This window comes from Grus americana, chromosome 5, assembly GCF_028858705.1.
Source record: "Grus americana isolate bGruAme1 chromosome 5, bGruAme1.mat, whole genome shotgun sequence".
Lineage (NCBI taxonomy): Eukaryota > Metazoa > Chordata > Aves > Gruiformes > Gruidae > Grus > Grus americana.
The window spans coordinates 18,587,327-18,612,273 of record NC_072856.1 but is presented as its reverse complement, the minus strand read 5'-3'; the positions used below and the strand labels follow the sequence as shown (position 1 = coordinate 18,612,273).

General features: G+C 44.3%; 2 protein-coding genes across 9 annotated transcripts in view; one reads left to right on the top strand and one right to left on the bottom strand.

Moving 5' to 3' along the window:
* Positions 1 to 1,619, top strand: part of BRSK2 (BR serine/threonine kinase 2) — a 330,006-nt gene extending 328,387 nt beyond the window's left edge. Inside the window, exon 22 of one of the 2 annotated variants that reach the window (XM_054825944.1) lies at positions 261 to 1,619. In XM_054825944.1, the coding sequence (XP_054681919.1) occupies positions 261 to 280 (20 nt within the window). In that variant the 3' untranslated portion in view covers positions 281 to 1,619. The remainder of the gene's footprint in view (positions 1 to 260) is intronic. The other variant, XM_054825945.1, reaches the window with a different exon arrangement.
* Positions 1,620 to 21,760: 20,141 nt separating this feature from the next.
* MOB2 (MOB kinase activator 2) overlaps positions 21,761 to 24,947 on the bottom strand; it is a 115,660-nt gene continuing 112,473 nt past the window's right edge. For 6 of the 7 annotated variants that reach the window (XM_054827094.1, XM_054827093.1, XM_054827092.1 and 3 more), the window contains exons 4-5: positions 24,679 to 24,803; positions 21,761 to 23,082 (exon numbers count right to left, since the gene is read on the bottom strand). In XM_054827094.1, coding sequence (XP_054683069.1) covers positions 22,772 to 23,082; positions 24,679 to 24,803 — 436 coding nt within the window. In that variant the 3' untranslated portion in view covers positions 21,761 to 22,771. The remainder of the gene's footprint in view (positions 23,083 to 24,678; positions 24,804 to 24,947) is intronic. The other variant, XR_008577320.1, reaches the window with a different exon arrangement.

The window sequence follows — 24,947 nt, the reverse complement described above, 5'->3', positions numbered from 1 at the left end:
AATGAAAAGAAAAGAAAGAAAAGAAAAGAAAAGAAAAGGTAGCACAGATGACAAACCCAGTTCACCAGATCTTGGGTTGTAGTTTTTTGATTGATTTTTTTTCCTCCCTTTTTTTGAATGTTTTGCTTTTTTTCTCCTTCCTGATTTTTTGGGTTTTTTATTATTATTATTATTTTTCATTTTCTTTTGTTTTGTTTCTTGTTCTGTTCATGCTCTCTCTGTGTTTCTGACGACACCACTTGTTTCCGCTCTGCTACCAGGAATTATCCCGAAAAGTTAACATGTCAGCCACGGCTTCACCTTCTGTGCTCTGCGGACACTTGTTGACGGAAGGCAACCGATGTAGACTGTCCAAGGACCAGTCCTGTTTGAGGTTCCCAGCCTCCCCTCTCCCTTCAGGAAGTGGGTTTCTCCCCCGCTTCTCCCCAAACACCTCCCCAATGCACGCTTTGCTTTCCCCCCCCCCCCCCCTTTTTTTCTTTTTTGGTGCTCCACAAGAGAGATCTGCTCAGTTATGGGATTGCAGAGTCTGAGCTGAAAGGAGGTTGCAAATTCTTGGAGTGAAACCTTTACCTTTGGCAACTTCTGTCCGCGCAGGTGAACTCAGCCCGGAGGGGGAGGGTGCGGGGAAGGAGAAGGGTGTAGCGGGAGCGCAGTGTTTCATGAATCCAGAGCGCGTTCTCATCAGAAACCAGCCAGGAGCAACTCAAAACTAAGCGTTGAACCAAGACAATATTGGGGAGCTTCATCACGTGATTTTCTTAATCTTCTTTTTCTCCCCACCACCTTTTCTTTTTCTTTTGCCCCTTTTTTTTATATATATACATGTATATATGTGTGTATATTTATATATAAATACACATACATACATACATATATATACAAAACAATTGGTTTTTTTATACTATATCATTTTGCTTTTTGACCTGCTGGAAGGGGAAAGGAGTAAACTTAGGAGGGAGAGGGGGTTCAATGAATAAACATGTACAAACAAAACATTAAAACTTAGGGAAAAGGCAACTTCTGGTAGCAAAGAAGAGGGACAAGACTCTGCCAAGGACTGTCTCTCCCACCACCAGGCACAGTTGCCACTGCTGCTACTGCTGCTCCTCCTTCGACACCTTCCTCCCCACCTGTCAACTCCCTGCCACTGTGCCACCGCGCTGGGACCTTCTTCAGCCAGCTGGATCCTCCACCACACCCTGCATTTAGAGGCAATTGTTGTGTTGCTAGTGCTGCATTGGTATCAGTATTATTATTTCTTTAAGTTACCAGTTTCATTTATTGGCTTGGGTGATTTTTTCCTAAAAAACAAGAGAAAAAAAAGAAAAAAAAAGAAAAAAAGAAGATGAAGAGGAGGAAGAAAAGAGACTTCTCTTGGGTTTTATTTCCTGTGTGTGTGTGTGCGCAAATCACTGGCACTTAGTTCATCAGAGCAAGACAAGGTGGAGTCAGGGCAATGGGAGACTTAATCACGAAGCTACTGTAAACTTTAAAAATTACTGCAAGATATTTTTATAAAGGTTTTGTTTTGTTTTGTTTTTGAAGGGGAGGAGGGTGGGATTGGGTGGATGGGGACCTTTTTTTTTTGTTTGTTTCAGTTATTAGGTCTTGGTTATTTATATATACATATATATATTTAAAAAAATAAGCTGTTAGATATATCTTCTGTTTAATAACTGTGTAGAGGCAACATTGATTCTTATTTATTTTGGGGAGGAGGGGGAAAAAAGACACAGAAACCGCGTGAGTGTTCATCTTGTGATGTTGAGAAAGAAGAATCGCCGCCTTTTTTCCTCCTCCTCGGGAGTTATGTGACCAAGTGTAACTTATTCTGGCCCAAGCTCAAAGGTTAAACAAACTAAAAAAAAAAACCGTGGTTTTACGCGTGGAAGACAAAACACAGTGAGAAGTACTTCTTGACTGAGATTTTAAGAATGTAGGCTTAGCATTAGTGTTCAGCTCTTTTATGACCTTCGATTGCTGCTCGTTGGGTTCCTATGGGTGTATGTTGTATCGCAAGATTATTTTTTTTAATGATAATGTTGGATGAGTTCTTTTTTGTTGTTGTTGTTGTTGTTGGTTTGGGTTTTTTTTAATCATTTTTCCCCTTCTTGGACCAGTTTTACTTGTACATAGGTTTGAAGATTAAAAAGAATTTTTAAAGACACAACTGGGGCAAAGACCTTTGACTTTTGCCCTGTTTCCCCATTCCCCCAAATGGGAGGGATTTATTTTATTTTATTGTTTTATTTATTTATTTATTTTCCCTATTCTTAAACTTTTCTCTCTCGTATTGCTGTGTGCATGTCAGACACCAGGGGGTGATGGCTGGGGAGGGGGGGAGGCAAGGGTGCAGGAGAGGGGGGCAGTTTTAATTGCATGACATTGCTGTAAATTAGTCTCTTTTGCTTTCGTTGTCTTTCCTGCCTCCACCCTCTCTCTACTTCTCCTCCGAGCTCCCCTCCCATCACCCCCGTCCTTCTTTTCCCTCTTTTCTCTTTCCTTGTGTATAGATTTTGATGCTTCTGTTACATTGTACCTCTACAAAAGGCTGGGATTTCAATACAAAATAATAATAATAATTTAAAAATACCTATATCAGCAAAACCCATGTGGTACAAGCAGGAAGGGGATTACTTACACAAGATATAAGAATAAATGAAAGCAATACCTCTTGTTATCCTTCCTATTTTGTACTTTGAAGACACACACGCGCGCACACACACATATACAGACACAAACTGACATTATTTAATGGTTTAAAATGGACAAAAAAATCTGATGTATCCCTTGTTAAATAACTGTGAGCAACTTTAGTTCAAAAACCAATAAATTCATTCAGTAAAGATACTAGCTGTTGAGTGTGCTGTTTATGTCCATGAAAATGAACTTCTCGCCACTGCCAGACCCAGTAAGTACCATGTCACGACTTTCTATGCCAAAGGAGCTGAAGATGGCCGGCACATAAGGCACCATCCTCCCGGCCATGGAACTAACGACATCTCCTTGCAGCGTTGGGCTCCGTAGCTCTGCGCCCAGCGTACTCCACCGACACAGCATAGACACGCCATGTACAGGCAAAGAGTGAGGACGGCTCAACCCTGTAGGCCTGGTTTTCCACAGTAACATGTTAAAAAAGATTAATGCAAATTACAGAGTAATGACACACCCCCTAGATCTGATCTGGATGGAAACCACTGTACCAAAAACTATTGCTGCTTGTGATCATTCTCATCTCTAACCTGAGCTTCTCACGTTGCTTCCAGATTTAGCATAGGAAGGATTTCTCCACCTTCCCTGCCTGAAACACTCTCAGTCACGTACATTTGAAAAAGCTTATCAGGTATGTCCCCGGCTTGCGTTGGGTTTGAGGGTTTTTTGGCTGGCTGGTCGGTCGGTTCGTGTGGCTGCTGGCTCGTCACACATCTCTCTCGGCTTTTGGGTGTCCACCTTTACACTGGGTTTGTAACTTCTTCCAGGTTACCACAAGAGCATGGCGATTTGTGTCTTGGGCTCAGAGGTTTGGCCCAAGAGAAACTGAGACGTGTGTGGGTGCTTCCCTGCGCAGGTGGGGTAAACGTGGCTGGCCTGAGCCCACGGCAGGTCTGCGCCACCATCCCTGTGGGTGTTCGAGTCCCTGGCCGTGGCGTTTACCGCGTCCCGGCCGCCTCTGGCAGTGTCCCCTCTCAGCCACACTGTGGAAAGCCCCGGCAGAGCAGCCCCAAAACAGGCCGGATCTCCCGCCTGCGGGGGCAGACAGGGGTGAGCGCCGCTGGGGGAGGTAGGAAGGGGGAGTCCCGTGTGTGTGGCGGCCGTTGGCGAGTGGCTGGCGGCAGAGGGAGGCGGGCAGCAACCACGGCAGCTGCTCCCGGGGCCCGGCCCAGCCCACTGGAGGACAGCTGAGCGGAGCAGATAGGACCCGTGGGACAGAGTGGGGCAGTTGGCGAGGTGGTTGGCGAGGCGGGCCCAGCCTGGCCTGGGGCAGCTCTCTCCCCGGGCATGCGGGGAGACCATCGCAGCGAGGCGCCGTCTGGAAGGTTCTGTGGTGCTGCCCCGGCCACGGGGGAGCCACTGCGGGGCAAGGCCGGCTAGGCTGTGGCTGGGGCTGGTTGGCACGACCCGTTAAACCTTCCACCGTGACAGGCAGGCCCCCAGCGGCTGCCACCCTACGAGGGCAAGCTGTAGTGTCCTTTTGCAGGCCCTGTTGCAGTAAGAGGAACAGTCACCACCCCATTGCCTCCCTGTTTTTGCTGCCACCATTTAAGGCTGTAGCGGGGTGCAGCTGGAGTTGCTTCCCAGGGATTTGTTTCACAGGCCTGTGGGGAGCAGTCTGTCCCACTGGGCCATCCTGTGAATAGCAGCGTGCAGGGAGGGTGTGTACACTAGTAGGAAAAGGGTCCATCAGAGATACTAGGAGCATCACAGTAGCTATCATCTTTCAGGGGTGTCATGGGAATGGTTGTGGCCTGTGGCATCTTCCACAGATGTGTGCATCAGCCTCTGGAGCTCTGTGTTGGGGTAGTGCAGATGTTGATAAAGCGCTGAAGCTTTCCAGGCAGGGGTGACAGAGGAGGTGCCTCACAAGGACATCCCTGCTGCAGTAAGGTCTCAGCAGGGTGCGAGACTCACAGCTGTAGCAGACCGTTTTCTGGGAGGCAGTGGTTCTGGCAGGTAGTGTCTCTGGCAGTTGGTGTTCATGTCAGCACCTGTTGGAGTGGTAGGGGGGGAAAGCTTGCACTTCAGATGGCATCCACAGGGGATGCAGGAGGGACACAGATGCCCTGGAGGTCCCAATGGTGTTTGTGCTGGAGAGGCACAAAGGGGGACAGGAGTGCAATCACTTCAATGTCATGCATGTTATTCATACAAAATACACTCTTATCTAGGAAAAAGAGTGTTTTTAAGGTCCTTGGGGATTTATTGGTCTGCTAAAACCAAAGGAGAGGGAGGAGCAGAAGCATGAGGGGAGTGGAGCAGCTGACAAAGATCAAAAGATGAGGGGAATCACAAGTGCTGCAGGGTTTGGTCTCTGTAAGACTGGAAACCCAGAATTGTGTATCATTTGCAGCTCTGAAGGTGAAAGGATGTGCTGGGCTGGAATGTAATACAGGGGAATGGGATTTAATGGCAGTATGGCAGCAGGTGTATGCTTCTTCTATATCTGTTTTTCTCTCTCTCTTCCTATGTTTTCAGAAATGTTCATAAACTTGTATGATCTTTTTATGTCCAGTAGTTTTCACAGTTAGGGTCCTCAGTATTACTAATTATGGTATCCAAAAGCTATAAGAAGAAAATACTGAGTTTGCAAAGTGAAGGACCTCATGCTTAGGGCCTACCCACATTTACTCTGCCTTCTTGTTTGGCCATGTTGTAACACAGCCTCTAGCTACATGATGCTATATTATTATCTGTAGTGCATAGGAGGGACTGTGCTTCTGAGTGAGTTGAGTTTCTCTACAAAACACCCTTCCTATTTTGTAGCTTAAATCTGAAGGCAAATAGTAAATGCAGTGGAGGATTTTGGTATGCCTCTGGGGTTGAGGTAGTTGGATTATCTCTGCTGTCAGGTGGGGGCTATTGTCCTTGTCCAAACCCTCTACCAGGTGATGGCTGCTGAGATGCCGTGAGCTGTGACACTTGTCCTTCATTTGCTGTGGTTCTGGTTCTCTTGGAGAGCCCAGCCCCTTGGACTCAGTACCTAAAAAACTTACTGTGTTTAACATTCATCTGTCTGGTTTCCTCTGGGTAAACCAACACAGCATATGACATTCCAAGTGTAAATTGAAAACAAGGCAAGTGTATAAGACTTTAGTTTGTCTGTGCACATGTGGATATTAACTTTGTTTAGATATAGACATACATGAAAAATGTATTTGTGCTCAAGGTGAACTGTTGTTAATTGAGCCAGTACCTGACATGTGCTATATAAGCAATAAATTGTGTATGTGCATTAAATGAGCAGCTGAGCCGGTAGTCATGAAGGTAGTTCTCGTTGCCACATGTCAGTGTACAGTCTGTTTGGCGGCTGAGAAGGAAGTCAGTTGTGTTTGAGAGCACTAATGCAAATCACAAAAGCCTTGCAAGTGATGCATGGAAATTTCCTCAATAGTCAGATTGGCTTTAATGAAAGCGATCTGATGCAAATGACTGAGCTTTAATGGTTCATGCTAGGCATAGGCAAAGACTAGTATTTGTAAAGACAGCAAAACTTGCTTAAGGCCTCCAGGTAGAGCTAATTCTGGTGCCTACTGTTATGAGGTATGCCTTTCTTCCTGCTGATTCAGACAGTACATTTAATCCAACAGGCTCGGGCATTTTCTTGAATACTGCGGCAGAATGCGCACAGGGATTGTCTTCCATATGCAAGTCTGCAGGACTGGTCTCCCTACCTTTGCTTCATTTCAGCTGTGTACAACCAATTGTATGTGAGCTGGTGATAGAAGGGCAGAATGTTTTGGTAAGGAAGCAGATTTAGCTCAGAGTTTCTTATTACAGAAAACAACAGGGAGGGGAGAGAGACACTTGTTTAAAAACTGGAAAGTATCTTAGCTCTTTGTGGTACCCTTTAATCTTCTTATTTTATTTAAAACCACTTCAACAGCTGCAGCTTCTGTTTAATTTGGAGAACAAAACTCTAGCAGTTCAACTGTCTGGGGATACTTGAGGTCAGAAGTGGAAGGGAAACCCACATCGAGGGCAAGTCCTTTCTTCTTCTAAATGCACAACTTATTGTGTGGGTTATTTTTAGTGCTGTAATCTTACTGAGTGCTGCTGAGAGAAACTGTGCCAGGCAGGCTGGCAGGCTTTGAAGGGCTTGAGAAATGGGATTTCCTGTTCCGCCTCAGAGCTGACTCTTGCCATTGTCAGGAGCTATTATCGCCTTCTCACAGCCAAAGCAGATAAAACAGCTTCAAGGTCAGGGAAGACAGAAGCTTTCATCAACGGCATTAGCAGAAGGAAGAGTTTGCTTGCAGTCAGGGTGAATGTTTTTGTAGCTGGCATAGTCAGGGACCTCTGCCTGGGCAGAGGGTGGGTCACAGAGCCACACAACAGTTGAGGTTGGAAGGAACCTCTGGAAACGTGCTCAAAACAGGTTCCTCACTGCTCAGTCCACTTGGGTTCTCAGTGTCTCCAGGGTGGACATTACACAACTACTCTGGACAGCCTGTCCCAGAAACAACTGCTGGGGAGAGGAGAGAAATTTATTTCTGTGCTCCTCAGCTTCTCACTGACCTGCCCTTTGTTGTGGCTTCTGTGCTTCTGCTGGCATTATCTCCATGGACATACCTGGAACTAGAAGGCAGTACTGGTCCAGCCCTGGTGGTACGGCACATTTCTCTCCATGCTGTCCAGAATAGAAAGAGAACATCTTGGTCTAGGGAAGTAGCAAGCTTTGGTATTAGGAAGTGCTTCCAGCTAGAACTGTCAGAAAAAGCAGCTGTGTTTTACAATAAAGTCTCATATACTCTTGAAAAGTATTCAGATTGACAGTGGCTTCAAATTGCAGTGTCTGTTCTGGATAGTTCCTCTGTGGGGCATCCTCATTCTTAAAGTAAAACAAGGCTTCAGAATGGATGAAACTAAGCTGAAACAAGGCAGTTCTGATTTAATAGGAGGATGTGCACACTGGAGTTACCTGGAATTAGATTCCAGTATTATCCTGTTCATGCTAATTGGCTCGGTCAAGTCTTGTTATTTATATAAATAGTACAGTGGAATAGTGATTTCTCTCCTCTCTGAAGCAAATTACTTCCATGGTTCTGATACAGTTTCTTGAATCATGCTGTTCACAATTAGGTAAAGAACGCATCAGGGAATGTGTTGGAGCTACATACGTTAGGTATGTGAAAAGCTATTTTTAGGACTGTGTTACAGATGGAGTCCTGACTGAGACCTCACATCACTTTATGGGAGTGCTTATGAGCTCCAATTCATATAGGGTTCCTGGTCTATTCTCTTGTGCATAAATGTGGTGTAGGAAGTTGTTTCTCTCTGCCCAAGAAAAGCCTTCAATTTTAGTACGGAGTTGCACAGTGGGAGCAGAAATGGACGTGGACTAGGTAGAGCTTGTGTTTACAGAGCAGCTTAAAAAAAAAAACAAAACAAAAAGCCTTGGGACTAAAGTCTGGTTCCAAAATCTGGTCCCTGTCTACCGAGCTTTAGGCCAGTGTCTTGATGGACTGTGATATCTTTCTGCAGAAGCGCCTCTGCATAGGATGGTGAAAAGAGGGTTGGGCTGCAACTACAGTGTGTCCTGGCTTTGGCATTTGCGTGCTGTGGGGCAGTGGGCAACTCCCCTTTCTTGCCATTGCAGAGATAAAGAAGCTGAGGAAGGCAGCAGCACCTCCTTTGCAAAGAGCTCTGAGAATCACGGTTAAAAGTGTGGTATAAGTAGTAGGTAATTTGGTTTAGATTATTCCTGTTTTACTGCAGTTGAAGAGCAGAAACCAGGCATTGAATGGGAAGCTGACGTTTTGTCTGGAACAGGAACTTTGCCGTGGGTCCCTGAAGTTGCTGGCTCCTGATAGACATCTCAATGCAAGCTATTCTGGTGCTGTTATACTTCATGTGAGAGTCCAGCACATTCCTTGCTTGCACAGAGAGAGCTCAGAAATGTCTCTGGAGTGACCCTGGGCAGGGGTCTGTGGCACATGGTGTGGCTTGGTCAGGTCCTGGTCTTAAATTTCTGAAGTTTATTCTTCTATAGGGAATCCAAATGTAGATTCAAGTAACAATTAACCTTAACCATTCAGTGTGAAGGTGTTTATTTGCCAGATACTTGGATGGCACAGCAATGCCTGCTTTGTCAGCACTTTACAGAGGGGATGACTTAAATTTTAATTGGGCTAGATAAGAGCAGTAAAGAAGGATGCCTCTTGCCCTGCTGAGGTTGTATCTGAGAGAGAGCGAGCGCAACTCTCTTCTCTGTCCCTTGCCTTGTGTTGAATGTATAACCTGCTAAGTGTGTCTGTAGGCTCTGTAGTTAATAACTTCCAGCTGTAAAACAGACTGTGTGCAGTCTGCCTGACATCAGAGCTGGTGGTTTTCCTGGTGCTAGCAGCACTACTCTTGGGTGTAACAGCCATGGGAGGGCTCCAGCAAGCCACATCTGGCAGAGACCTGCATTGGCTGAATTAAGAATTGTATTCAAAGAAGGCGGTAAAGGTCCATGCTGCTATTTTCCTTGTTTCTATATTTAGATTTAGTTTGGTGCTGCAAGTGACTATGCTCAGAGTCAATGGTGGAGGAGTCAGTGCTCACTTTGAGACTGAAGTATTGCCTCAGCCAAGGTGGTGAGACCTGGCCAAAATGGGATCTGTTTGCTGCTCTACTAGGTTCCTTGTGCATTTTTTTCTTCTGCAACTGTGTTTTTCACCCGTGAAGTGGCAGATCGTTTCCTGTCTTCTGCGCTGGGAGGGGTGACCTATGGAGGCTGCCATCCCAGTGCTGGCCTGGCAGCCAACAGCAGAGCTGCATGGGAGCATGCCCAGGGAGCACACATGGGCAGGCTTTTGTGCAGAGTGCTGACACCCCTTTGGGAAGTCAGGTTCTTTGATTCTGGTTATGTCAGTGCCCTGCTTAGCGTGTGTTTTGCTTACCAGGGTAGCCCTGCTCTGTACGTTGATATTAACATGGCATATCACATAAGTGACTTTCCAGCACAAGATTATGTTATACACACCCACTCATCCAAATTTTTCCTCAGCTATTATACTGCATTTTTGTCTGCTTTCCCTGATTCTCTGCTTTTCCTGATTATCATTCATTTACAAATAATGACTCAGCAGTTGCTGACTGGGTAAATGCTGTCCTCCCCATCTTGACCATGCGTACGTTAGTGAGATGTCGTCTGGTTTGACAGCAAGAGAAGGCAGTAGGAGCAGCCCTTGAGGCTTCATCCTGTTACGTAGCAGTGTGAGTGGTCGTGTGCTGGGAGCTCTGGGGATAGCACAGCAGCCCCTCTGCCAGCCCCAGAAACACGCCTGCAGGACTGTGGGTCCTCTTGGACAGCAAGTCCTGCTGTGGGGATGGAGCTGGAGGGCCAGTCCCATGAGTTTCTGCCTCTCATAGAGAGAGAGATTGTGCTTATCATGTTTCTGATAAAAGAATACTGGTAAGTTTGTACTTCTTTTAGGGACAGTGTTTGTAGTGCATGTATTCTGTGATACTTGACAATGCAGAGTGTACAGTTGATGGAGGTGGCCTGTGGGAGAACTGAGATGTGTTTTTTGCCTAAAACTGATAAGCTTGGTGACTTTGGCCAGGCTGCTTCATCGTTTTTGTTTCTATCATCTTTCTCTATATGTTGTCTCTTTCAACTGTCTTGTCAGCTGGTCTGTAAGGCCTTCAGCAAAAGGATTACGACTTAGTCTGGGAATGATGTTTGGCATTGGCATTGATGCATCCTTTAAATGCTGCTGTTATCCAAATAATAAATATTGCAAAATATCTCTTATTTCTTATCGCTGTACTAAGCAATGAAGAAGCAAGCCTGAGCTTCTGACAGTAAACCTTGTGGTGAGTCTGATAGCTCCTTTTCTTGCAGTAGGAACAGGCAGCTTGCTGCTTTTCCTGTAGGTGCCAAAAGCAGAGAGTGCAGACATGTGTCTGCTGAGAGGCTGGAAACAACCCTCTGATTAGCGATGCCTGCGCTTGCTGCAAATGAGCCAGTTTGGGTGCGGAAGTGGTTGAGCTATCTTAGCTGACACAGCTCCCGGCTAACGCAGTTCAACTGGATCCAGTACCCAAGCCAGCTTACCTGCGGGTGCTTCAAGTAGCACTGTTCGATGCAGGACTGATTCGCTCACTACTGCTTCAGAGTTCCCATAAGCTGAAGTTTCTGTGTATTATTTGAGGCAGCACAAGATGTACTCCCTGGCTTGGAGGTGTCTTCCTCCTTGGTTCAGTAAATTTTAATCAGTCGTTCATTTTACCCTAAGACAATTTAAAATAAGGAGCCTATACCAAATGGGAGCATGGGTCAGTAGGGGTATATACAAGTCTGAGCACCCAGTGGTCTTCTCCTTCTTGTTCCCTGTAAAATCGTGGCATACATAAACTTTGTATCCTGGCAGCAAATAAGGTGGCACAAAAGCAAAGAAAGCAAGTTCTCTGTCTGATAAAGATTCCTCTGATACCATTAGGAATCAAGGTGGCATGGCTATAAGCTGTCCTGTTGCACAGTGCTCTGTGTACTTACCATGCAGTAGCCTCACTTAAGAGTTGAGTCATTGAGAGTGGTGATGGTACACCGGTTCTTGTTTAGGTGTCAGGTGGTGTGAGAGAACTATTTGGATTTCCAACAACTTTGAACTTGCAGCACCTTGCCTTGCATAAAGGAAATGGTTCTAGTGATTAGTTCAGGTGTGGCTGAGATCTTTAAGTTTAATTTCTTCCTGCTGTTCTGTGGGAGCATAGTTAAGCAACCCTCAAACCCTCTAAAAATCGCATGTTACTGTAGTGCTTATAGTGGCTGAAATAAGCCCTGAAATCAGGTATGCCTGATCTGTAAGTCAGTGAGGGAGAAGAGGATGATTACAAGGAGAGACTTTGATTTGAGCATAGATCTTGCCGTGCCTGCGCAATCCACAGCCAAGCCATGCTGTGCTCTGGCTTGGCCTCAGTCCTGCTATGCAGCAGGAATGCAGTCTCTGTCTCTGCAGCCTCTTCTTACCAGCATGCAGACAAGTTCCCCTGACTCAGCGTGTTCTGCGGGGTGCATGCCCATACAGCATGCTGCACCTCTCTTGCACTGGAGAAGTGTATCAGCTGGGGTAATGGTTTAAAGGAGGCAGTGAAAAACAGTCTTAGGCCAGGGTTAGGCCATCCTTTTACGGAGCACATGGAGACAGTGTGTGCGTTTCTGGCCCTGTCCTAGAAAGAAGTGGTCATAGGAAATAGCAGTACAGACTTTCCGACAGCCACTGCCCCAAAAGGGAGCTGTGTGTGGCAATTCAGGCAATTGAGACACCAATCAACATTGAGGGAAGGAGGAATCACATTTGTACTGCTTCATATTTAAAAGAGGACCAATAATGTGTGTGGTTTATGCATTAGAAAAGACTGAGTAGATTTAGTTGGTCATATCAACATGGCAGTGGCAGTAAGACATAGAGAACTTAGGAAGAAATATGTCAAGACAGACTGATAGTTGTTGCTTCAGCTGGAATAAATCTGTACAAGGCCATTGGACTCATTGGGTTAAACTATCTGTAGATCTGACCTTGGATTAGCAATAATTCTGGCTGAAGGTTCCACTTCTGCTCGCTGTTCTTTCCTTTTGCTGTGTTGTGTGCTCAGCTCAGTTGAGAGTACTGCAGTAGACACAGCTGTTGGATTATCAAATAGTTCCAGGGAAAATGTTTGGGTTTTGGCTTAGTTGTCAACTTCAAGCAGAAAACAAAATGGCATTGCTCAGGGAGAATTCCCTCAACACTGTTGCAAAATACAGGATTCTTTGGGACTGTTGCTGCTTGTGATACCTCGGAGTTCAGAGCAGTGACTTGCAGTGTTCCCTTCTGACCCTGAAATGAAGAGTCTCCTAAATGAAAGTGGGCTTGCTTTAAACCAGTAAACTTCAGCTCAGTTTATATGATGGTCTGCCCTGAGCATTTTATACTGGAGAAGAATGAAAACCTTTAGAAAAGTTCTTTAAGTGCAGTTTTAATTGTTTGATGCACTAGCTCCAGTTTTTAATCATGTTGCTTGCACATGAGGGCTTGGTTTTCATTAGTGACCCAACCAAGGGCCAGCTACAGCCATTTATTAAAAAAAGTAGTTCTAAAAGTAGTTCTGCCAGATACGTTTGGAAGTCTGTGGGCGATGGGATCATACAGAGCTGTGAAAGCGGATGCAACTCTGATCTCCAATTTCAGTGGAGTTGCACTGCAAATTTGCTTTAGAAACAGGGAAGAAAGAGGAGAGCTTGACAGCATCTGTAGCCAGAATGAAGAGGATTGCGGCCAATCTCATTTGTGAAAGGGGGACAGAGCGCTTTTGTCTCCTGAAGTTATACTGTCCTGTAATGGAAAGGGCTACCTACTTGTTGAGCCGTGTGTGTAGTTTGTGCTTGGTCTCTGTTTAGTTCGCTCCAGGCTGTGTTTCTGTGCAGTATCTGCTTGCACTTGCCTGCTCCATCTCCTGGGGAGATGGGCTGCAGTAGGATGGAGTCATCCAGAAGCTATAGATCAGCACTGGCTATGTCCAGTGTGAAAGGTTATCACAACCTTTGAGGTGTGAGTCGTAATGGGTTGAACCAAGTGTCATGATGTCACTTGCAATACAGACAGCATGTTACTGATGTGTTTTGCATAAACTTCCCAGTTCACCTGTTGCTTCCACAGCTGCTGCTGCTCTGCTCTCCACAAAAGAGGTGGAGAAACAGATGACCTTTGTAGCATGCAAAAATCCTGTAGAGAGGCAGAATATGGTGTCGGCCATTAGATGCTATGTGAAGTAGCTGAGGATCAATTGTGCTACAATGCTTTGTGCTGGACCTTGTACAATGCCCTTCTAATTAGCTAGTATGGAGAAGAACAATGTCTAGAACACAGGACCTTCCTCAGAGAGGACTGGTAGCAGAGACGCTGTCTTTTCTCTCTGCTTCCTAAAGACTTTTACAAGCTGTACCATCTGTCTGCTGTCAGTTGTGCTGTGCAGAGGCAGGAGAGGCTGAGAGAGAAGTGTGGATATGCCTCTCTCTAGCCTGTGTAGCTTCTACATAGCTTTACAGAGACATGACAATGTTCAGTCTCGGTGTGACAGGGACACAGCTAAACATCAGAGGTTGTTTGCATGATGGGAAGGACCATGTATAACCTAGTCCTTCTCAAAGGGAAGGGTCAAGTAGAGCCCTCTGTCACAGGAGCCTGGACAGATAAATAGTGCAGCATATTGTTGAGGCTTATTTCAGTGGTAAATGAAAGCTATGAGTCTGCTCCGTGACATTCTTTGATAGTGCAGCAAGGGACAACTTTGCCCATGTAGGTGTGATAGACAAGAAGAAGGAAAAGAGGTATCTGTGGTCCACATTATGCAGATTCAAGAACTGAGATGAAGAGCAATTCAGTGATTCCCTCAGTTGCTTATAGAAACTCTGTGGCTTGGGCTAGAGCTTGAATCCAGATCTTACACTGGCAACAGCGTGTTCCAGTGAGCAGGTCTGCACCCCTCCTGAGTGGCCTGTCCCTAAAGACAGGTTCTTTCATTTCTCAGCACATCACTTTAGATTAGCTCTTTTCAGATGTAAATGCTACATTTTTTTCTTTGATAATGAAAGAGAAGTTGTTTTGGCATTTCTTCTCTTTCTTGTGGTATAGCACTAAGATCCAGCATGGTATCTGCAGACTGAGAGACTGCACAGGAAGTCTGGATCATGGAGACTGTCGCAGTTGTGCAAATAGTGAAACAAGTGCCCACATTTTGGAAGCTAGATTTGTACAATTTGTGATTTATGGTCGATTCTGAGCCCTTCTGTCCTTTTCTGTTTGGGCGCTTATTTATAAATGTGTGTTCTTGTGCAAGTTCTTTAGCATCTACTAATGTGGGAGCACAGGTTGCAATTTTTTCCTTGCTCAGGAAACTTAGCCATTCATTTACAGGCTCTCTCTCCCCTTCCAATGGTTGCTTGTTTCTGCAAAACTTGTAAAAACTTTCTAATCGCTTTGAGACTCCTACCTGTCTTCCAGGTTAGTTGAAATCAGCCAGCAGTTCAAAGTTTGGGGTAGGCAAGAAAAAGGGACAGGCAGATGGAGTTAAACTTTCTTCATTTTGGATATCTGGCTTTAAATAAGCCCATGTTTTCATTTCATGGGCCAGAAGTCTTTCACTGCAAAATAAAATGATGCTCTTATAAATCACCTGAGATATTTATCTGAGGAGCACCTGGATCAGAAATGAATGTTAATCCAGTAATAACAGATAATTAAACTGCTATAATGAGTTTTTTAATCTCTCTTCTCCAGCTGTAGTTTCGCTTTTTGCCTTCATCAGGGAGATTATAATGAAGCACAGAGGGCTTCTAATCCAATCAAAATTCCTTGATGGATTGGAGTATTTGTTGTGCTTTCACATTTAAGCGGTGGTTACGCCACAAGATTAACTTCATTCACAGGGTTGCCATCTTGTTACTAAATTCAGCCTAGTGGTTTGATGTAGGCAGATTAAAGGTGATTCCAGGGTACCTGATCGTCATGATAGTCCATGAACATCTGTGTGAAGATGTCAAACCAGCTCTCAGCCAGACGCTGATGGGAGTCCACAAAACCAGCGCTCGGGTCCTATCCAGTCCTAACGGCACCCACAGGTTCCTGCCAGTTCTGATTTGGCCCCTAACACAAACAGGTAAGTGGGACTGTGAGTGGCAAACAGCAGTTACAGCCTATCTCAGGCTGTGTTTCTGTGAAGGTCTGCAAAATGCATGTTCCCACTTCAGTGGCTCCACTTGAGCTACCTTATCTGCACGCACAACACAGGACGGTTCCCTTTGCCAGGTAGCCCAGTAGTTGCTCAACAAGGAGGTTCACACTCAGCTCTGCTTGATTTGGAGCAGGGCAGGTACTGATCATTCCCTAAGCATCTCCTGTTCTTTCCTGCAGCATATCATAAGCGTGGCTTCTGACCTTCACTCTGTCACAGCATGCAATGGGGAGTTTGTGTCTGGGTGTGCAGGATACAAACGTGCCCTGTATCTCTGTGCTGAACATCCATTGCAGAATTATTTGCAATTGCAAGGGGCTAGGCTTTGCGATTCAGGTGACACTCTGCAGTCTTCTGGTGCCTCGGTGCTGAGCTTTGTGTGAGCTTGAACTGATCTGGCTTAAGCCCTGAATTCAAGTATTGGCTTTGTAGTTGAAAATCTCACATGGAAGGAGCCTTACCTGTCCAGTTGGGAATTGTGTGTCTGCTTTCTTTTGCTCTGTAGATTTCATCTGATTCTTCCCAAGAGTCTTGGCTTCAAACTGCGATTTCTGTTTGGCAAGGGGATGCTGACAAATGTTGTTTTGCAGTGCTTGACTACCTTCCTGCTATCTACTTCCTAATGTCATCCATCTTGGGAGTGAAATGAGGGACTTCCTGCACAAACCTTATTGGGTCAATAGGTGCAAATTCAAGGAAGTATTGGTTCTTTGCCATTCTGCAGACTGTGAGTGTCACTGGTATAACAAAGAATGAATTTACAATGATGAATAATATTGAGGTCTTGATGCACATCTCATTTTAAGATTTGCTAGGAACTACCTGTCCAAGCTGCAGTCCTTTTCACATGCTGGGATTGTGACGCTCTGTTCTGTAGGTATTATTTAAGCCAGTTTAAAACAGTTTTTAAACCGATAAGATTATTCAAAGGCATTTATTATTACTTTGTGCTCTCTCGAAAATGTTCTTAAAGTAGCGAAAGTTTTCACAGTTCTCCTGCAGTGGGTGTGGGTACATCTGGTCCTGAGGCACAATTTGTCTTCTACTTCTCATATTCATTCCTGCTGAGACAGGTTTTGTAGACACAAGGATTCAAATTAACCGTCCTAAACTGTTGACTGTCAGTAAACCTGGCTGAAAAGGACAGAGAGTTCTGTTCTGGAATATCCTTTTTAAGTGGAGCCAAGCACAGGGTTCTCCTTACTCATAAAAGTAAATTATTTTAATAGGCAGATGTAAGTATTTTGCCTGTCCGCAATACCAGGGTCCCCAAATCTGTTACAGAAAAAATAATGTAGTTCCACTTTGCAAAGTAAAATTATCCTTTACATTTAGTCATCCAAAACCAGGCATACTGTCTGCCTCTCTGTCATGGCAGAGACAGTGAAGACTCTAGCATTAGCTTGCAATAAAACTAAACAAAAAAGCCAGGTTGGCCAAGACAGAATTGGGATGAATTAATAGCTATTTCGTTGTCTACCAGACTTTATATGAGAGAGTTAGCTCTTCTACCCAAACTACTCCATAAGCTTTGATGCTTAGGAACAGAAGGACTATTCCTTGAGATTATGTTGGGAATGAATCCTATGGAAGTTAGGTTTTTGTGTTTGATACTTGGTCAGGTGCAATTAAGGCGGGGCGGGGGAGAAAAGTCATTTAGGAAATCTCATCTGCTTGGAAATAGAGCTTTCAAGCATAAATCTTTGCTAAAGGAATTCAGTCCATGCAGAAAGAAGCAGAACAGGACTTTGTAACATCTGTGTGGCCTTATGCAATCTAACGAGTATGCGGTGCTGGAGAGCTGCACAGCCTTTTTTTTAATCAAACTGAGGATTCACCTTCAATTCCTTGTACACCCGCATGAAAGCCCTTCTGGGGGAGCCTTGTACCATTGCATTGGTTCATTGTGGTAGTTAAACTAGTGACTGGTGCCAAGGACCCGTTTGTTTTCCTTTTTTAAATTTCCTATTGCAGTCCTTGAGGGCAGTACTTGCTTTGGGGCAAGAGTCTTCTAAGCCTTTCTGATGTTAGGTGAAGTAGTGGTTTCACAGAAGCCGAAGTCCTTTGTGAGGTGGCATTTGACCTTTCTGTATCTGAGCTGATGATGTTGCAGACGGTTGCTCTCCACTGAGCAGAAAGGCTGTTGCACCCAGACTCTTTGTACCCTTTCTTTTGAATTATCCCAGAGAGCATTAAAAGGCGGAAGTGTTTTCTGTAAGGGACCTGCACAACTTTGTGAGAGAATGTTAACGATCTGCACTGCTATATGGAAAAGTGTCAGACTATTTTAATGCCTCTTTTTTTTTTAAAGATATAATAGAATTAGCAGATGATGAACTAAGGCTAGTTCTTTTTTTTTCTTTTGTTAGCTAGACAAAGCACTCTGAATGTTCTCTCATCTGAGTGCTTGGCCATAACAATTTCTGTTTTCTGAGTCACATGCTAACCTAGCTTTGAAAAGTCTTAACTGTTCGTGTCAGTTGTCACAACCAGAACAGTTCTGTCCATGAAAAGAATGGAGACCCTCATTAGCACAGTGAGGGGTTTTTGCCAGCTGTTTGGTGTTTTTCTCACTTTATATGATCTGTTCCATTGAGAATATTGGGATTTGTCTGTGCTGTATACAGCTATATCACGTAAAAATACCAGATCTGTCTTTAAATCCCTCAGGTACTGAGGCTGTATTCAGGCACTAGCATTGCTGCAGCAGCATGGATAACTTCGCTGTACTGAAGTCTGTGCTCTAACTACTGCCAGCACCTGGGCATGAGAACTAGATTTAAACTGTCTGGTGTTGCCATTTGTGCTAGAGACACAACCATTGGTTTCATTTGTTTAGTAGGTTTGAACAGAGTAAAACAACAAGCTATTCCTCCGTCCTCCGTTTAGGTAATGGAAGAGTATTTCTGGATTCGAGTCTTTCTGTTAACAGCTGAAGCAGTGAGCTAAGAGTTGGCTGGGACAAGTTACGTGACAGGGCTGAGAGTAGGGGCTTGTTTGATGAAGCGTGGCTTTGTATGAAATCAGCATACTTAGTAAGCGCTCATGAAGTTAGCTTGTTCTATTATGGGATTGCTTGTCTCTGTAAGAGTCTTTTAGTCTTCTGCTAATGTGCAGGAGGTAGTTGTTACCTGCCAGTATCCACCTTTAGCCCCTGATCACTTCCCGGAGCACCTTGGTATGCAGAGTTTGGCCAGAACTGGTGGTACCTCAGAGCCAGAACACATCTTTCTCCCTCCTCAGATCTTGTCAGAAGAGTGTTCCATAAGAAGCAAGGTTGATTTTCTTAAAATTCTTGGTTAAAAGGTTGTTATTCATATATAAAAAGAGTGTCCTCTATGGGATCTCACACTTGATAACTTTCTGCAGTTCTCAGGCAAGAAAGAAGGGCATAGCTCTGATTTTGCTGGGCTGAAGTAGAAGATGCCTGATTCAATTTACAGCTTGCCACTTCAGGACCTTTCTTAGGACCATCTTGGGGTGAAGCTGGTCCTCTGAAGTCTACAGGACTTCACTGCCTTGAGGTCAAAGCTAAAGGCAGTTGTTTCTCTGTGCAAAAGACTTGGTGGCACAGTTCCTGTGTCCCGTTCCTGTGTTCCATTCCTGTGAATGGCCAGAGGTAGCCCATGTAACGGGCACAAGCTGCTGACCCTGCTTACCTGCTGCTAGTATTTATTCCAGACAGCATCTAGGAAGAAAATATTTTTTTCTCCTGTTTTTATTTAAATGTGCTTATGCTTGGATTTCTTCAGGACACTGTAACCTCAAAGTCTTACTGATAATGACAAAATGGGGGGGGGGGGCAGTTTCAGCTTGCTGTAACATTTCACCCCATTACTCTAAATTTATGCAGCCTCAGCTCCTCAGCACATCACTCGTGTCCAGATTACCAAACGTCAGGAACACAATCCTACAAAACATACCTATGATTTTTTTTTTTTGTTGGTTGTAAGGGAAAGACTTTAGCCCTGTGACAGCTTGTGCTCATTGCCATGGGTTTAGGCCTGAAGGTTGCTTCGTGATTTTGCAATAGCAGATGTAAAGTTGAGAGTTTGACAAGGCAAGGTCTGCAAAAGGCAGCATGTATGCCGGGGGGGGTGGGGGGGGGGGGTGTGTGCGTGTGTGTGTATGTGTAGATAGGTCAAAAGGTGTCTTCTAGCAGTGTTTGGTTATTTTTCTGGGGTGTTTTGTGGATTTTGCTTTATTTATTTAGCAACCCTTAAACAATGGTATGGTACCTCATGATCTTTAGGGCAAGCGGGGTGGGGATGAGGGGCGTGTTGAAAGTTGCATAATCAAGTGCCTCTGTTGTTCTGACAATTTACAAAAAAACCATTTAAAACAGCAATATGACAATTTCCACAGTGTTAGAAGACCTAAGCCTGTCTTTTAGATACAGGGAGATTCAGGCTCTGTGCTTAACAGTGTGGGTAGTCAGTGACATGCTGCAGGTATGGAAGGTCACTGACAGGCTTCAGTGGCATCAACCGAGCAGAGTTTGAAGACTTAGTGGCACTTCTGTATCTAATGTTACTACAGCATAATTCAGTAACCTCAGAAACATGCTTGGATGCCTTGAGGCTGAGCTTTACAGTAACATTTACTCCTGACAAGAAGAACATTAGTGTTGGCACTATTTCAGTGTTTTCCTTATTCCCGCTGCTAAACCCAACAAGATAGGCTACATTAAAATAGGATTCATTATTTGTGTTCTTGTTAACTGCTTGTAAAATATAAAAAGATTACCCTGCTAGATGAAGCATCTGTGCCTTCAGGAATATCAAATGTCTGCAGAGTAAACTTGGGACAGCTGCCATGAACAACAGCAGGCTCTTCTAGAGGTAATGTGGTACTTCCATGTTCTCCTGGTAGCTGAATTAATGGTATGCTGCTTTGCATCAACGCATGGTTTCCCAGACTTCCCATAGGAGAACTGACAGAACCTCGTAGGAAGCTAAGGTATAGTCACCCTTGCATTTGATGTAGGTATGACTGTGTTGTGATCTGAAACTTAAGAGTAGTAGCTAAGTCGGTCTTTTCATAGAGAGTTGAGCTGCCTCTTGTACAAGTCAAACCTTTCCCAAATGTGTATCACTTCTAAACGGTCTTTTAGAATTAAGACTGCAAATGCATTTTACAAGTAGATAATAAATTCCTAGAAATACTTGGGTTTGGGGTGTTGTCCTTGCTGTTATTTTCTTACCTTGAACTCTAGTGTATGCTCTCATTGCAAGTAGCACAGGGGCCTTACAAATGGCACTGCTATGATAGCTTCTGCTGACCTCTGGCTTTCCCTTCAGATGTGAGCATAGGGAACTGTAATAGGAAGGCTTGCATCAGCATGACTGGAGACTGATTGGGGATTAGTCATCTGGATATGAAGGCCGTAGTGGGGACGGAGTGCTCTTGAACAGCCTGTGTTAACAGCACCCAGATGAGCAGGTCAGCGAGACACCACCACAGTTGCCTGCAGGTCCTCAAGGTACCAACACAGGACAAGTATGGGCTTACAAAGTTTGAGGTCATTTTCCTTCGCTTGCTCCTCCATTTCCCTTCTCCTGTGCTCATGCCTTCTTGCTCTTTTTTTCACTTGCACATTTTTCTTCATCTGTTCTTGCTCTTGTACACTTCAAAAGCTTTTTTCATGCCTGTACTGTTTCTCTCTTTTCCTCCTTTCTAGCTCATGCTTCTTTTTTCCCCACTTGCTTGTGCTTTTCCTTCTGTTTTTTCTTTGCACTTGCTCTCCTCCTCTCTACTGACTGTTACTACAGTTACAGACCTCATTCAGGAAAATCTTCGTAGTTAGTTATTAATGGTGTATATACCTCAGGCTAATGACCAAAATCAGTAACAAACAATTCTCAGAGGCTGCCACAGATTTGATAGAAGCACAATTGCAAGCAAAATTTGGCATTTTCCCAACTGGAAGGCTGACTGCAAGAATTCAGTGGAAATGTGAAGGAAAGAGTAATATTGCTGTCCAGATACAATACTGATACAATACTGAACCCACAGACACTGTGATACAATATTTGCTGCAAAATACCCAGGAGCCCACTGCATTTGCAGGATTTAAGTCTGTACAAACAGGAAACTTGCTCCTTTCCAAGTGTTGCTTATCTTCGGAGTGCTTGTCTTCAGATTACCTGGGGAGGAGGTTCTTAGCACTGCCAGAAAGAGCAAGGAATTGATTACAAATGCAAGATTACAGGGTGGAAGACAAACAATTATTTATAAAGCTGGTTGACAGCAAGGCCAACAGCATTCAGTGGTCCAAGGGAAGCTATATGGGTGGATTCCACTGACTTTTGACGCTGCAAACACAAAAAAAAAGCTTATGGCTGATAGATTTGTTTTTATTATTATAGAACAGATGAACTAAAATAAGCCAACAATATAATTTTATGCCAACAGCCATCTTTCTAGCACAGGCGGTGATTGACTCAATGTACCCTTCTCCCCCCTCCCCGGGCCTCTGTTCAATGGGAAGCAAATGGTGGTGGCTCTTGCACATGGGTTTTGGACTCCAGTGATGTTTTTCTTTTTATTTGTAGAGGTGTGCCTGGGAAAAGAGGGGGCAGGGGAGCAGAGAAAAGAGTATATAAGTTGTAGGAGCAATAAGCAGAAAGGCTTGTGGATCTTCTTGCATGTTGATGTATTGTGACCAGGTAGATGGGACAACTGGAGAATCATGACCACTTTCAGCACATAGCAAGCCCCCGGTTGCTACTCTAGTCAAGCCCAGAGTTTCTTCCCATTCCAAGCTAACAAAGGGCAAGATGCACTCAACTGGGGAGTTTTGGGCAGGGTAAGGGGCAGTCTATGTAAAACCAAACCAAAAAACCACCCCAAACCCCCCCCAAAAAAACCAAACCCAAACAAACCTGTATTTTAAGCCGCTTCAAAGTAAAAGTCACTTCTTATAATATAATAGATATTTTTTAAATGGCAGGACCACCATCCTAGAAAGACAAAGGGCTTGCACTCAAGACCAAAGAAAGAAAAACAAAAAACCAGCCAACCAAACAAAAACAAACCCAACCAAAAAAACCAAGAGCGGCCCCACTCTCAAGCTTGGCTCTTCTCTAAAAACAGCACTCATCATCCATCTGATAGGTAAAAGGAGGAGTGGACAGAAAATAAAATAAAATTGGTGCAACTTCTCGCCAGGTGGCGCATTAAACCAAAGCTCCATACAGTCCCATACGACTACGCGTCCTGTGGTGGCAGCGTGATTTCTTTCAGCTTTCATTGCTGTATATGTCTGTATGTATATCTGAATGTATACATACACATACATACAGAATATATAATATTGTTTTTAATGTTAGTTTTGATGCAGTAGGATGGCTCATCTCTCTTTCACATGGTTCTGTGCCCCTGCACTGTTGCTGCTCCCATTGCCGCTCCCGTTACTGCTGCTCCCACTGCTGCTGCAGAGGACCTCTGTGAGGTCGTCCATGATGGTGGTCTCTTTAGGGTCCACGAGGTTGAACTCCCTGATGAATAGGATAAAGTGTGTGTAGAGTGTGTTTAAATGTCCGTGCAGCTCCAGTGCCAAAGTCTCCTTAAAGTGTGAGGAGTAGATATGGGCCAGCACGTGGAACAGGTACTTGCAGATCTTCTTCACTAGGGACTCAAATGAGTTTGGGAATTCCTTGCCTGAAAGGAAGACAGAGAAACACCATGATAGCTCCAGCTGCTCACCTTCAGCCCCACAGCAGCATTTGTTTGGGCTGAGCTGTGGGTAAGAGCAGCTAGCCCAACTTATACAGCAGACAACTTATGGGCCCTGTATCATCCTCTCATCTTGTTCTTTTTACAGGAATTCAGGGGAAGAATCTAAGGAGGGTTTAAGCATTTTCATTTGAAGTTGTAAACTGTAAGAGTTCAAAAATCAGGTGTAATCGTTCTTTAAATCCACAATATTTTTTGTTAGTGGCTGTAAAAATGATGAGAGGTTCTTCTGGGTCCTTATCTAGTTTTTCCAGGAGTAGCAGATTTTTCCCCTGGAAGTACATAGTGCTTGGGAGACCAATTCACAGATCCTGAAATGGAAGCTAAGGTACACAGGCCTTGGTAGTGTGCAGCAGTTTGACTAACTGTAATAACGACTTCCCTCATTTCATTGTTGAAACTCTATCAAATGGGAAAAGAAATGGAAGGAAATATTGGGTGCCTTCTATCAGGTGCAGCTGAAATTGTGCTTGCTGGAGCAATACTGTGCCTGCATAGTAAAAGACAATTATTGGATAACTCCTTTGGTAAAACTGAAAATGAAACTGAGGCAAGCAAAAAAGCAACACGTGCCATCCTGTGTGTGATGTACAATACAAAGGGTATTACTGGTCTAAAGTGCACCTTGGCCACACTGACAAATCCATGTGCATGAAACAGGCATGAAAGGCCCTCCTTGCCCTTGAACAAGCATATTAAAAAAAAACCCCTCAACTGCAGCTGGCTTACACATCACTGCCTCTTTCCAGATCAAGATGCTTGTTGTAAGCAAAGGCTACTAGCTTAATGTTTGCTATATTGTAATGTCCTAGTTCCCCAGTTACCTGTTGAAGGGGCTCAAGACCCCAACTGCTTTTAGTTGTGATTAAGACCACCCACCGTAACTTCAGATCTCTTTTCTTCCTCTTTACCAAAGGCATTGCATGTAGCAATCTTTTTAGGATACAAATTTGAGTTACTTTCCTATTGCTTTTCAATTCTTAAAAATCACATTATTATTTAATGTGGAAGGGAAGGGAGACTGCAAACAATCTGTGAGGCAAGGCCTGGCTGGGCAAGAAAGACAAGCCACATTCCTGCCAATCCAATTTATTTCCACCTTAATGCATCAGGACTCTAGAGGAAATAGTAAAACAACAAGGTTAAATTTTACTAGCAGCAGGTTGTATTGAACACATACATGCTGACAGTTTTCAAATATTTATGCTCTCCGAATACGGGCTAGAAGATCTCAAAAATCCTTGAAGAAAAAGATGTACCCCCATGATGAAATATAAGGCAAGGGGGCAGGAGTGTGAGCCTTTCACCCCAGTTCATATGCCAACAGTGCAAGTCTTTCTTACTGCAAGAATGAACCAAACTTAAAATCTCCCTTTAAAAAAAAAACAAACCAAAACTAAACATCAAACAAACAAGTGAGAAAGCTGTCTGGTGTTAATACATATGCTGAATGCCAACGTTTACCTTAGTTATGGCATCTACAAAGAACCACAGGAAACACCTGTCCACAAGCAGACATACCGTATTTTGTTGGAAAGACGTCCTCATCTGTCACTAGCTTCTGCACCGAACTCATGACGAAGTCAACATACTGAGGAGCAGTGCACTTGATCTTCTTTCCCCGCTCATCATACCAGTAGTACTGTCTGTAGACAGAATTGACAGTGTCACCACATTATACCTTGGCTCCTCAGCTCAACTCACATAAGAGGTTAGTGTCTAAATAATAACATAAAACAACAGCTGCAACATTACCAAACTATATCATAGCTGCTACAGAAGAGATTCAC